Source organism: Hyla sarda, chromosome 8, assembly GCF_029499605.1.
Source record: "Hyla sarda isolate aHylSar1 chromosome 8, aHylSar1.hap1, whole genome shotgun sequence".
NCBI classification, from domain to species: domain Eukaryota; kingdom Metazoa; phylum Chordata; class Amphibia; order Anura; family Hylidae; genus Hyla; species Hyla sarda.
This window is the reverse complement of record NC_079196.1, coordinates 172453973-172469043: the sequence shown is the minus strand read 5'-3', so window position 1 is coordinate 172469043 and position 15071 is coordinate 172453973. Positions and strand designations below refer to the sequence as shown.

The following is a 15071-nucleotide window of genomic DNA, read 5'->3' as shown; positions in this document are numbered from 1 at the left end:
TACTATTCCATTGTTAGGTCCGTTCGGAAACGTGCCAGCAGCGAGGAAAAATTTAGAGAAAACAGACGGGACAAGTCTGAGGGGATCACTGTGCCCAGATAGGAGATACTACCCGGAGGCCAGCGAAAGGGAAAAGCAGATTGGAGAGCAGACAATGTACGTTCTGGCAACGCAACACCCAGGGCCTCAGATTTGGTATAATTAATTTTGAAATTTGACCACTTGCCAAACTCGGACAGGCGGGACATGAGGCATGGTAGAGAGGTTAAAGGATCAGAGAGGTAGACCAGAAGGTCATCAGCGAACGCGGAGCATTTATAAGTATGAGTGCCGATAGACACCCCATGGATATCCGGGTCCGCTCTAATGCTGGCCATCAAATGTTCCATTACCAGAACGTACAAGAGAGGGGAAAGGGGGCAGCCCTGGCGGGTACCATTATGTATGGGGAACGTGTCTGAAAGGGAACCATTAATCTTCAGGCGTGCAGAAGGGGAGCCGTACAGTGCCATAATTTTCCCTATGAAAGAAGGGCCAAGACCAACATGTCGTAGGGTTTGTGACAGGGAGGACCAGGAGATACGGTCAAAAGCCTTTTCGGCATCAAGTGATAAGATCATAAGGGGCAATTTAGAGGTCTGGGCATGATGTATGATGTCCAGGGTCTTGATGGTATTGTCCCTGGCTTCCCTACCCGGCACAAACCCCACCTGGTCCTGGTGGATAAGGGAGGGGAGAAACATATTAAGCCTGTTAGCCAATATTTTGGAGTAAATTTTTAGATCTACATTCAGCAGGGAAATTGGCCGATAACTACCATACGAGCGGGGATCTTTATGAGGCTTGGGCAAAAGAATTATATGGGCAAGGGAAGAGGCGGGAGGCAGTGGGTAGTCAGGGGAGATGGAATTAAACGCTTTCAGCAGAAGAGGAGAAATAGAATCCAACAGTGATTTATAAAACTTGGCAGTGTAGCCAAAAAAAAGTTTTTTACCCAAATATCCATGGTAAAATGAGGGTGTGTGTGTGCGCGTGTATACCCTGATACACCCCCAGGAAAGGCAGGGGGAGAGAGGCCGTCGCTGCCGGCTTCTCTCCCTCTGCCTTTCCTGGGGTCTAGAGCCCTGCTGCCGGCCCTCCTCTCCCCCTGGCTATCCAGGGGGAGAGCGCATAGCAACGACGCAGGGGACGCACACCGGAGGCCTGAAGCAGCGCGGACCCGACCCCGGCAACAGGTAATTATGCAACCGGGGATGGGAAGAGGCAACGGGGCAGCGGCGCCGGCAATGGGTGCCGCTGCCCCTTCTCTCCCCCTGGCTGTCGGCGCCGCTTCTCTCCCCCTGGCTATCGGCGCCAGCAATGGGGCGCCGGCACCGATAGTCAGGGGGACAGAACGGGCAGCGGCGCCGATAGCCAGGGGGAGAGAAGGGCCGGCAGCAGGGCTCTAGACCCCAGGAAAGGCAGGGGGAGAGAAGCGGGCAGCGACGGCCTCTCTCCCCCTGCCTTTCCTGGGGGTGTATCGGCGTATAACATGCACATAGACTTTAGTCTAAAAATTTTTGCCTAAAAAGTGGGTGTTATACGCCAATAAATACGGTAATATCTATCTAAGCAAAATAGTGAGGGAGCAGCACTCCTAAAATGTAGAGAATATGGGAGGGTGCAAGCAGATGAAGGCCCGGTCCCAGGCACTATAGACAAAGGAAAAAATGATTCTGCAGCACTCCGTAGCATGCGGTGAAAAATGAGTGGTTTATTCCATCAGACAAAGTGCAACGTTTCATTCGCCAGTTGCGGCCATTTTCAAGCATACACATGTGGTATAGTGTGAATTCGGGTAGAAGAAACAGGCATGGTCGCACGTTTACAATCTTGTATAATGATCTGATTGCTTCTCAGCATAATATCAAAAACGAACAGGTTGTTAGTATACATTTTTGATCAAAAAGTACAAGCCCACTCGCCACGTCAAGGCCACCTATTTAGAGTGGGTCTCTAACGTCCCTAGCATAAAATGGCGTAGCACTGGGCGGCGACCACCACCGCCGCGACACCAGTACCCACGGGGGGAATGACCCACTGGCAGAGCGGCCCCAATGCCACTCAAACCAGACTATGGGTCGCACCTCCCCACAGACATGACGCCACGGCAGCAACGGACACCGCACAGCACCACACCAGTGTGAACAAGGTGTAATAGCACACTTACCAAGCTCTCCCAGTCAGACTGGGAGGCTGCTACGAAAGAAATGGCCCTTGTGTAGCTAACTTCTACTTATATAGGGTTGGGCTGAGGGGGTGGGGAATAGTGCAGACACATGTTCAAAAAAAAAAGGAGGGGATAGAAAACACAGTGTGAATTCGGGTAGAAGAAACAGGCATGGTCGCACGTCTACAATATTGTATAATGATCTGATTGCTTCTCAGTATAATATCAAAAATTAACAGGTTGTTAGTATACATTTTTGATCAAAAAGTACAAGCCCACTCACCACGTCAAGGCCACCTATTTAGAGTGGGTCCCTAACGTCCCTAGAATAAAATAGCGTAGCACTTGGCGGTGACCACCGCCGCAACACCAGTGCCCACGGGGGGAACGACCCACTGGCAGAGCGGCCCCAATGCCACTCAAACCAGACTATGGGTCGCACCTCTCCACAGACACGGCGCCACGGCAGCAACGGACGCCGCACAGCACCACACCAGTGTGAACAAGGTGTAATAGCTCACTTACCATGCTCTCTCAGTCAGACTGGGAGGCTGCTAGGAAAGAAATGGCCCTTGTGTAGCTAACTACTACTTATATAGGGTTGGGCTGAGGGGGTGGGGAAGAATGCAGACACATGTTCAAACAAAAAAAAATGGAGGGGATAGAAAACACAGTGTGAATTCGGGTAGAAGAAACAGGCATGGTCGCACGTCTACAATCTTGTATAATGATCTGATTGCTTCTCAGCATAATATCAAAAACTAACAGGTTGTTAGTATACATTTTTGATCAAAAAGTACAAGCCCACTCGCCACGTCAAGGCCACCTTTTTAGAGTGGGTCCCTAACGTCCCTAGAATAAAATGGCGAAGCACTGGGCGGCGACCACCACCGCCGCGACACCAGTGCCCACGGGGGGAACGACCCACTGGCAGAGCGGCCCCAATGCCACTCAAACCAGTCTATGGGTCGCACCTCCCCACAGACATGGCGCCAAGGCAGCAACGGACGCCACACAGCACCACTACAGTGTGAACAAGGTGTAATAGCACACTTACCAAGCTCTCCCAGTCAGACTGGGAGGCTGCTAGGAAAGAAATGGCCCTTGTGTAGCTAACTACTACTTATATAGGGTTGGGCTGAGGGGGTGAGGAAGAGTGCAGACACATGTTCAAACAAAAAAAAAGGAGGGGATAGAATACACAGTGTGAATTCGGGTAGAAGAAACAGGCATGGTCGCACGTCTACAATCTTGTATAATGATCTGATTGCTTCTCAGCATAATATCAAAAACTAACAGGTTGTTAGTATACATGTGGTATAGTGCCAAGTATAAATGGAGTGACCAATTAAGATACAATTACATTAAAATTGTATAAAAATACATAACGTGAATGCAGTATACAGTATCAAAGTGCATAATTAAACTCAATGTAGCACATCTGAATGCGTGCCATGTATAGCAGACATCAAGGTGTACTGTACGTACATATAAAATATAAAGTTCATAAGTGCAATCATGTGCAGGTAATTAAGTGAATAGGATCCTCCAAAAGCAGGGCGGGGGCAAGGTACACTCACCAATCACAGAGAAATAATCAGCTCGATACAGTAAGCAAGGCCGGAGCCCCACGTGTGTCGGCGTGTGATGCTGAAACAGGAAATGACTGCAGGACCAATAGGACACAAGGGCGTCGTGATGATGTGGTGATCACATGACCGGGCTAACTGGCGCATGCACATACAGATGTAATAGATCAGTTCAGCCATATGTAGTAAGGGCAAAAATATTGGCAAAGTTCGTCTCTGCTGGAGCAAAACCTGATGTGGAGATACTTTTATGCAGCGGCTTCATATTAGTACCAGTGGGAACATTTGCCGCAGAGTTGCCTGGGGGAACTAGGGTGTCCCACGTCACTCCAGGTACTTCTCAGCCGTCACCGGATCAAGGTAGCAGTGAGCATCCTTGCATCACTAGTTCAGGGGGGCGGAGCTTACACGTCACCCGCTCTTAGGTACAGAAACACACTCAGTAGAGTACTCCTGGGGCAGTTGAGTGGCGATGGCCACATATGGATCGATGATAACAGCATAACCAGAAGAATCGGTCCAGCAGCATGCATTTCCGGCATAAATAAATTAAAAGTAGATAAATGAAGTGGTGATGGTGAGAGTCCGTCGTCCCACCGGAAGTTCTGGAGAAAAAGCAAGTTAAAATCAGCTTATAAAAATAGGCACATAAGAATAAAGCATATAGGATCGTAATGTCTGCGCATTTATGACATACTAGGGGTGACAATAAAATCGACATTAAGCCCCTTAGGGCGTAGTGTATCAAGTTTGTGAATCCAACGTAATTCACATCGTTTTAGCATTGTGACACGGTCGCCGCCGTGTTTAGGTAAAGGAATGTGATCAATGAGAGTAAATCGTAGGTCACGTTCGTTGTGTCCAGCTTCAGTAAAATGCTTGAACACAGGAAGGTCCAAGCGTTTCTTACGTACTATCTATCTATATCTATATGACCTTAACATAGGTAACATCATACTGTTACTGACCAAATCCTGCATACCGAGACCAATATTGCCAATAATACTTATACTTATACACATGGAACAAATTGTACCATCACACAAAGACCGGATAAGACCACAATTTCTACAAGTAGAAACCTGTTACACACCAGCCGTGAGCGCATCTCCCCTCTCATGTCTCCTGCCAGCGGGGCTGGGATACGCATCACGGGATGCGCCCACATGCAAGTCCCAGCCCGTCACTCACCCCCGCCTTCTGCCTCCGTCTCTCAGCTCCGGCACGTGTGCCCCCACGTCCTAGGGCATGCGCACGCCGGAGCTCGGAAATTTAAAGGGCCAGTAAACCCATAATCATGGGTTTCACCTGTCTCATTGTTATACGTTTCTGCACCTCCCACATACCTCTGCCTGATCTTTGTTTGCCACTGTGCCTAAGAGAAAGTGTTTCCTGTGTTGTACTCTGGTGTTCCTGACCTTGCATTCTGTGACCTGACCGTATTCCTTGCCGCCTGCCTATTGACCTACTGCTAGGTTCCTGACTATGCTTCTGTGCCACCTGACCTGACCTCCTGCTATCCTGACTACATCCTGTCTCATCCCTTCTGTGCCTCTCTTTACCTCAGCCACCTGTGTGGTCATGCCAGGGGTAGCAGCCTGGGTGCCGCCTGCCGCAGCAAGACCATCCCGCTTTGTGGCTGGCTCTGGTGAAAACCAGCGGTACCACTCCACTCCCTGGCATGGCCCGCGTCATCTGTCACACAGGACCAGCGGATCTACTACCTCTCATGTTCCAGACTACTGCGGCCCAGCGGATCTACTTCCTCCCGAGTTCCAGTCAACTGCGGTGAGTCTAACAAGACCATTATATACAGACTAACAATACCAATAATACCAGTATACAAATAATGCCAGGACCAAATACTAACAGCGCACTAAGAACACACTATACACACAGTGACTGATGCACCATACTGATCATGAATAAAACCACTGTATACAGACTAGCATTCCCCTCTTTACAGTGACTATATAGAGGTGTACATAGGATCTGTATACCATATAAGTGATTATATACAAGACCATATAGAGGTAGATACTAACTATGCACATGATCTGTATACCATATAAGTGATTATATACAGGACCAAATAGAGGTAGATACCAGCTATATACATGATCTGTATACCATATACATATTATATACAGGACCATATAGAGATAGATACCAGCTATACACAGGATCTCTATACCATATAAGTGATAATATAAAGGACCACGTAGAGGTAGATACAAGCTGTACACAGGATCTGTATACCATATAAGTTATTATATACAGGATCATAAAGAGGTAGATACAAGCTGTACCCAGGATCTGTATACCATATAAGTTATTATATACAGGACCATGTAGAAGTAGATACAAGCTGTACACAGGATCTGCAGACCATATAAGTTGTTATATATAGGACCATGTAGAGATAGATACAAACTGTACACATTATCTGCAGGCTATATAAGTGATACAGTTATATCCAGTGACTCACAGGTGCTGACTTCTCTGATCGCAGTCATCCTCTTTTCTTCTCCATCTGACTCAGACCACCATGATGTCTTCATCCAGCCATAACTCATCTATTCAGCATCTGCAGGACAAACATCTTAGACTATGCATTTTCCCAATGTCCTCACCTCTATACAATCTTCCTATTTATAAACCCCAAACTATAATAATGCTCTCTTGGTGTCGCACACTGTAAAAAGTGGGAAGGATAGTAGGTTCCCCATCAAGTGAGCATATCCCCTGCCCCCCAAAAAAGGCAGGTAGTTCTCCCTTTAGGTAGATATGTCCTCATAATTACTTTATAGGTAGGTTACTAGCTAGCTACATAGGTAGCCTTGTAGACAAGTAGGTAGTCAGGTAGCTAGGTAGGTAGATTGTTAGGTAGCAAAGTATGTAGCTAGGGAGGTAGTTAGCTAGGCTGGTTACCAAGTAGATAGGTAGGTAAATCAGTAGCTATGTAGGTTGGCAGGTAGGTAGCTAGGTAGGTAAATAGCCAGATAGGAACGTAGGTAGCCAATATTAAACATCTTTTTATTTACAATACTTTTTCTAAGTGACACTAACACTTTAATACTTCTAAAAAACGCTCAGCTAAAATAAACACAAAATATACAGTTCAATAATTTCAAGAAGGTATATGTTACGAAAATATGTTTCTTCAAGGCCAAGTTTTACTTAATGTAACATTTCTACAGATTCATTGTCTGCTTCACGAGGCAACACTGTTCAGTTTTTACATACGTTGTCTGACCACTGTATAAACCAAATACAATAAAACGTGTTCCTGGAGAAATGTAGCCCCAAATTCAATCAAGTAAAAGTTCAACATGATGGCTATTTAAAAAATTGGTAGACAAATAGTATTTATCCTTTATACCAGTGTTCCCCAAACAAGTCCTCATAGTCCAAAAACATTTCAGTTTTTTCAGTTATTGTACTGGAATATAATATGACAATTTAACATGGAAAAAATAAAATCCTAGACTGTTGGTCTTTGAGGACTTGTTTGAGGACTTCTGCTTCATATTGCCCCAAATAAATTAAAGGGGTATTCCAGGATAAAAAAAAACTTTAACACATTTGAAAATTAATCCAATTAAAAAATATTTCCAATAGTTATCAGCTGCTGAAGTTGAGCTGTTCTTTTCTGTCTGACAACAGTGCTCTCTGCTGACACCTCTGTCTGTCTCAGGAACTGTCCGGAGCATAAGATGTTTACTATGGGGATTCGCTCCTACTCTGGACAGCTCCCAAGACAGGTGTCGTCAGAGAGCAGTTAGACAAAAAACAACTCAACTTCAGTAGCTGATAAGGACTGGAGGGATTAAGATTTTTTTAATAGCAGTAACTTACAAATCTGTTTAACTTTCTGTAGCCAGTTGATATATATATATATATATATATATAAAAGTTTTTTCCTGGAATACCCCTTTAACCCCTTGGGGACGGAGCCCATTATGACCCTAAGGACAGGAGCATTTTTTGCAAATTTGACCACTGTCACTTTAAGCATTAATAACTCTGGGATGCTTTTACTTATAAATTTGATTCCGAGATTGTTTTTTCGGGACATATTCTACTTTATGTTAGTGGTAAATTTTCGTCAATACTTGCATCCTTTCTGGGTGAAAAATTCAAAAATTTCATGAAAAATTTGAAAATTTTGCATTTTTCTAACTTTGAAGCTCTCTGCTTATTAGGAATATGGATATTCCAAATAAATTATATATTGATTCACATATACAATATGTCTACTTTATATTTGCATCATAAAATTGATGAGTTTTTACTTTTGGAAAACATCAGAGGGCTTCAAAGTTCAGCAGCAATTTTCCAATTTTAAGCATAATTTTCAAAATTGGAATTTTTCAGGGACCAGTTCAGGTTTGAAGTGGATTTGAAGGGTCTTCCTATTAGAAATACCCCACAAATGACCCCATTATAAAAACTGCACCCCTCAAAGTATTCAAAATGACATTCAGTAAGTGTGTTAACCCTTTAGGTGTTTCACAGCAATAGCAGCAAAGTGAAGGAGAAAATTCAAAATCTTCATTTTTTACACTGGCATGTTCTTGTAGACTCCGTTTTTGAATTTTTACAAGGGGTAAAAGGAAAAAAAATCCTCTCAAAATTTGTAACCCAATTTCTCTCGAGTGAGAAAATACCTCATATGTGTATGTCAAGTGTTCGGCGGGTTCCATAGAGGGCTCAGAAGCAAAGGAGCAACAATGGGATTTAGGAGAGTGAGTTTTTCTGAAATGGTTTTTGGGGGGCATGTCCCATTTAGGAAGCCCCTATGATGCCAGGACAGCAAAACCCCCCACATCGCACACTATTATGGAAACGACACCCCTCAAGGAACATAACAAGGGGTACGGTGAGCCTTAACACCACTTTTTGTTAAAGTCGGATGTGTAAATGAAAAAAAAAAAAATTCAACTAAAATGCTGGTTTTTCCCCAAATTTTACTTTTTTACAAAGGGTAATAGGAGAAAATGCCCCCCAAAATTTGTAACCCCATTACTTCTGAGTATGGAAATACCCCATGTTTGGACGTCAAGTGCACTGCGAGCGAACTACAATGCTCAGAAGAGAAGGAGCGCCATTGAGCTTTTAGAGAGATAATTTGTTTGGAATGGAAGTCGGGGGCCATGTGCATTTACAAAGCCCCCCGTGGTGCCAGAACAGTGGACCCCCCCACATGTGACCCCATTTTGGAAACTACACCCCTCACGGAATGTAATAAGGGGTACAGTGAGCATTTACACCCCACTGGCGTTTGACAGATCTTTGGAACAGTGGGCTGTGCAAACAAAAAAATTACATTTTTCATTTTCACGGACCACTGTTCCAAAAGTCTGTCAGACACTTGTGGGGCGTAAATGCTCACTGTACCCCTTGTTACATTCCGTGAGGGGTTTCCAAAATGGGATCACATGTGGGTATTTATTTTTTTGGGTTTAAGTCAGAACCGCTGTAAAATCAGCCACCCCTGTGCAAATCACCAATTTCAGCCTCAAATGTACATAGTGCGCTCTCACTCCTGAGCCTTGTTATGCGCCCGCAGAGCATTTTACGCCCACATATGGGGTATTTCTGTACTCAGGAGAAATTGCGTTACAAATTTTGGGGGTCTTTTTTTCCTTTTACCTCTTGTGAAAATAAAAAGTAAAGGGCAACACCAGCATGTTAGTGTAAAAATTTTTTTTTTACACTAACAGGCTGGTGTAGACCCCAACTTTTCCTTTTCATAAGGGGTAAAAGGAGAAAAAGCCCCCCAAAATTTGCAGTGTAATTTCTCCCGAGTACAGAAATACCCCATATGTGGCCCTAAACTGTTTCCTTGAAATACGACAGGGCTCCGAAGTGAGAGAGCGCCATGCGCATTTGAGGACTAAATTAGGGATTGCATAGGGGTGGACATAGGGGTATTCTACGCCAGTGATTCCCAAACAGGGTGCCTCCAGCTGTTGCTAAACTCCCAGCATGCCTTGACAGTCAGTGGCTGTCCGGAAATGCTGGGAGTTATGGTTTTGCAACAGCTGGAGGCTCCATTTTGGAAACACTGCCGTACAATACGTTTTTCATTTTTATTGGGGGGGGGGGGGGGGACAGTGTATGGGATGTATATGTAGTTTTTTACTCTTTATTAGGTGTTAGTGTAGTGTAGTGTTTTTAGGGTACAGTCACACTGGGGGGTTACGGTGAGTTTCCCGCTAGGAATTTGCGCTGCGGCGAAAAATTTGCCGCAGCTCATACTTGAAGCAGGAAACTTGCTGTAAACCCGCCCGTGTGAATGTACCCTGTACCTCCAGCTGTTTCAAAATTACAACTCCCAGCATGTACTGACAGACCGTGCATGCTGGGAGTTGTAGTTTTGCAACAGCTGGAGGCACACTGGTTGGAAAACCTTCAGTTAGGTTCTGTTACCTAACTCAGTATTTTCAAACCAGTGAGCCTTCAGCTGTTGCAAAACTACAACTCCCAGCATGCACGGTCTGTCAGTACATGCTGGGAGTTGTAGTTTTGCAACAGCTGGAGGCACACTGGTTGGAAAACCTTCAGTTAGGTTCTGTTACCTAACTCAGTATTTTCCAACCAGTGTGCCTCCAGCTGTTGCAAAACTACAATTCCCAGCATGTACTGATCACAGAAGGGCATGCTGGGAGATGTAGTTATGCAACAGCTGGAGGTACGCAACTACAACTCCCAGCATGCCGAGACAGCTGTTTTCTGTGTGGGCATGCTGGAATTTGTAGTTTTGCAACATCTGGAGTGCTACAATTTAGAGACCATTCAACAGTGATCTCCAAACTGTGGACCTCCAGATGTTGCAAAACTACAACTCCCAGCATGCCCAGACAGCAAACAGCTGTGTGGGCATGTTAGGAGTTGTAGTTTTGCAAGATCTAGAGGGCAGTATAGAGACCACTGTGCAGTGGTCTCTAAACTGCAGACCTCCAGCTGTTGCAAAACTACAAATTCCAGCATGCCCACACAGCAAACAGCTGTCTGTGCATGCTGGGAGTTGTAGTTTTGCAACATCTGGAGGGCTACAGTCTAGAGACCACTATAGTGGTCTCAGACTGTAGCCCTCTAGATGTTGCTAGGCAACTACTCACCGGCTTCTGTCGCATCCAGGGTGCCGTCCTCTTCTGCTGCACGCCACCTGCGCCGATATCCGTCGCCGCCCGCCGATCGCCGTCGCTCCGCAGCCTCCGGACGGGTAAGTGGACTCCGGCGCCACTCCTCTTCGTTTTCCCCGTTCTGCCCCGCCTATTGTAGGTGGGCAGGACGGGGGAAACGAAAGTAAACCCCTCCGCCCCAGATCTGCTATTGGTGGTCGCGTCTAGACCACCAATAGCAGGGATAGGAGGGGTGGCACCCGTGCCAACTCACTCCTATCGCTTTAGGGGGATCGTGGGTGTCTTAGACACCCGCGATCCCCCTTCTATTCCGGGTCACCATAGACCCGTAATGGCCCGGAATCGGCGCAAATCGCAAGTGTGAATTCACTTGCGATTTGCGCCGATCGCCGACATGGGGGGGTCTAATGACCCCCCTGTGCATTTGCACGGGGTGCCTGCTGATAGATATCAGCAGTCACCCTGGCCCGGTCCCCGCCCGGCGCGCAGCGGGGACCGAAATTCCCACGGGCGTATGGATAAGCCCTTCGTCCTTAAGTACCAGGACGCAAGGGCGTATGCATACGCCCTTCGTCCCCAACAGGTTAATGTACTACAACAATTTCCATTTTATTATTCTTCTTTCTATATTTTCTGCTGCTCATTCTGTTGTTGCCTCCGACACTTCTTTATCTGCCTACTCCCACCCCCAAGTCTTAACTTTTTTCACTATTTTTAGCAACAGTTCGTGTCCATTAAATACAGGAAGTCTGAAAATATTTGGCCCATGAAATGTACATTACATTGAAGCAAAACAACTATTATTTGTGGAAAAAACTAATATTGAAGGAGACAAAATACTGTCCAACCATTATCAGTAGTTCCTTGGCCTTCTGCTCGTTCTCCTAAACTTTTCTAGCAAGATTTACTTCACAAATTCTCTTCTCATCCTAGAGTTCACTTTTTCATAGATTTTGGTTTTATCTAACAAGTGATTTGTATCTTGATAAATACAGTAAAACCACTACCTCTTTGTGATGACCATCTTGTATGAAAGATTTTAGCCCACCATACATTGCACATAGTGACCATTTTCTCTAAGAAGACAGTCCCTAGAGATGACCACTTTTTAATGCAATTTTGGGTGATCTTCTCCAAAGAGGTGATTGGTTGGATTCTCAAACTGGGTCATAATAGAGGTACTTCTATCATGTGTTTATGTGAAGCCTAACTGCACAAGAAAGCAATTCCACATATTGGAAGCTACAGTATAATGCCTTATTTAGGTATCTAGGAGTTTTCTCATTTTTATTATATGCAGTATATTCTTATTATAAGCAGTCATATAGCCATAGTCTTAGTGGACCAATGCAGAAATAAAGTTATTCCTGTAAGAACCAATGATGACCTGGGCCCTCCCAAGACTGGTCACTAGTAATCATATTTATTGAATATCATATATCATTCATTGTTTTAGCCAATATTATAATTCACAAGCTATTTCATATTCTTCTTGCATTAACAATTTTATCTGGCAGACAGCTGTTCATTTCTTATCTATTTTTAACTTTAGACATTTGTGTATGATCAGCATAAGCAGATGCAGACTTACAAAATCATGTACATTTGAACAAGACATGATATTAAATAGCAATGTCAGTCATATCATTTCCTTATCAGTGCAGGCTGGGGTGATACAGTGCAAACAATAGGGTGACACAGCATAAAACCAATTTAGGCGTGACATACTAAGCACCCTATAAATCATACTTGCAAAGGGATATTTCTTAGAGCATTCTACTTCTCACAATAGAAGCAGTAGCTACTCACCTCTAATCGTCACCATGGTTCATTGGACAGCTGAAGAGAGATCCGCCATCACCTCCGTGTGGTCCAAAGTCAATATTGACAGGGATGGACCTGATGCTCTGGCCAGGTAATAGAAAAAATACATATTTAATATTTTATAGTAAAATAAGTGGAAACTTTTTTTTTCTTGTACTATTCTGCCAAATGTCCTCCTTTTGTATTTTTCAATAGTTTTAGCAAAGTTGTATACTGTCAATAGAAAATATATTTTTATATAAAATATTAAATATCTTTTTATATAAACTAAAAATGTTTAATAATTTAGCATGGTTTTACGAAAATGATCGATAACATCAATTTTAAACATAATATCCATGTCTGAACTATTTTAACGAGTCATAAGCGTCAGCTTTTGCTTCTATCTAATAGCTGAAACATTGAAATGGTTCAGACATGCGATGTACAATACCCTACAATACCCTGCAAAACTAATGCACAAACATGTTCCAAAATATCAGCTGCAACATGTGTGTAGATGCATGGAATTTAAAGGGGTATTCCGAGGGGGAAAAAAACAAAGACAGCGCCCTCCTTGTCTCCACTTTGGGTGTGGTATTGCAACGTGGCTCCATTCACTTCAATGGAACGGAGCTGCAGAACCACATCCAACCTGGAGACAAATAGCAAGAGGTCTTTGAAAGAAAAAAGGCCTGTTTTTTTTTATTCCTGGAATACCCATTTAGTGGTGGTAGGCTGAGTCTCTATGCATGGGGTTAGTCCAGTGCTTGGAGTTTAATGATTGTCTGCCGAAAAATAATATGATAGAACAAATCCAACAAAAGGTGTAATCGGCACTACATGTAATGAACAATCGGACTGAGCAAAATCATTCCCAATTTGCAGTAAACGGTTCCCTGGAAGCTGGATGCGTCTGTACAGGTGCTGACTCGTGAAAGGCAGAGAAACAAGGCATGGAGTATTCAGTAGAAGAACGGAGCACTCACCCAGAACTTGCTAGTAGTAGCTTCTTTATTGTTTGTTAGAACTTGCAGGATACAGCGTGCAGGGGGGCAGGTGGTGAGGACACAGGGGTATTGTCTGGCGACGGGCCGTTATCGCGATAACGGCCCGTCGCCAGACAATACCCCCGCATCCTCACCACCTGCCCCCCCTGCACGCTGTATCCCGCATGTTCTATCGAACAATAAAAAAGCCACTACTAGCAAGTTCTGGGTGACTGCTCCATTCTTCTACTGAATACAATATGATAGATAAGGTGCCTGTATAAAAGTACAGTATGGGTCCAGTGCAGGCTATGGACACTATATTTAAAATCTTTAGCACACATCAATAATAAGGGCCTTGTCATTTTAATCCTGCATTATAACATATAGTTTTAGTAAATTATTGTTTTCTCTCTTAACAGGCTTCTGATTGTGTACCCCTGGACACAGAGGTATTTCAGCAGCTTTGGAAACCTGTCCAACCCAACTGCAATTGCTGGAAATGCCAAGGTCAGCGCCCATGGCAAAAGAGTCCTGTCAGCTATTGGTGATACCATCGGCCACCTGGACAGCGTGAGGTCCTCTCTTCATAACCTCAGTGACATCCATGCTTTCAAGCTGCATGTGGATCCCGAGAACTTCAGGGTAAAGACATTATTCCTCTAAACTATGGAGCTTAATAGGTTTAAGAACCTTTTAGCGTCACAAAATCATTAACACTTTACTTCCAGCAACAAAACCAAATATTAGTCTTAACATTTAAAGATGTATGGCTCTTATTATAAAAATTATCACTCACACCCTGTATTTTGTTTATCTCAGTTATATACACAAAGATAGGTTTTTTTTTTAAGTGAAGCCAACTCAACTAATGGTGGCATAACTAACCATAGTTGTATTATTTCATCTACAGCGCTTTGCCGAGGTTCTGGTCATTGTCCTGGGTACCAGGCTTGGAAAAACCTTCTCTCCCCAGGTTCAACATGCTGTGGAGAAGTTCTTTGCTGTCTTGGTTGATGGTCTTAGCCACAGCTACCACAGCTAAACTGGAGCACAGAAAACAGCATCCTCAGATGAGGAAGTGGATTATTGTGTACAGCATATCCTCAATAAAAAGCATCTATTAATATAAAAAAAAACTATTGTCAGTGGTCATTCAGAAACATCAATGCATTGTAAAAAGTATTTCATAAACCTGATTTCCTTGAATGGGTCCATAAGATGCAAAAAATAAAGACCTGCTTTCTTATAGAAACCACATCACTTTGGTTCCCAGGCTGTGTTTGTTATGGCAGCTCAGCCCTATTCATTTGATTGGGTTGAAATACCA

The 15071-nt window shown here is 44.1% G+C and overlaps 1 protein-coding gene across 3 annotated transcripts in view; it reads left to right on the top strand.

Annotated features, from left to right (window-relative positions):
• The window catches only part of LOC130284866 (hemoglobin subunit beta-2-like), an 81844-nt gene extending 66988 nt beyond the window's left edge, over window positions 1-14856 (top strand). For 2 of the 3 annotated variants that reach the window (XM_056535745.1, XM_056535746.1), the window contains 3 exons: window positions 12742-12864; window positions 14164-14386; window positions 14655-14856. In XM_056535745.1, coding sequence (XP_056391720.1) covers window positions 12742-12864; window positions 14164-14386; window positions 14655-14786 — 478 coding nt within the window. In that variant the 3' untranslated portion in view covers window positions 14787-14856. Of the gene's footprint in view, window positions 1-5367; window positions 5587-12741; window positions 12865-14163; window positions 14387-14654 lie in introns of those variants that run through there. The other variant, XM_056535744.1, reaches the window with a different exon arrangement.
• The last annotated feature ends 215 nt before the right edge of the window (window positions 14857-15071 follow it).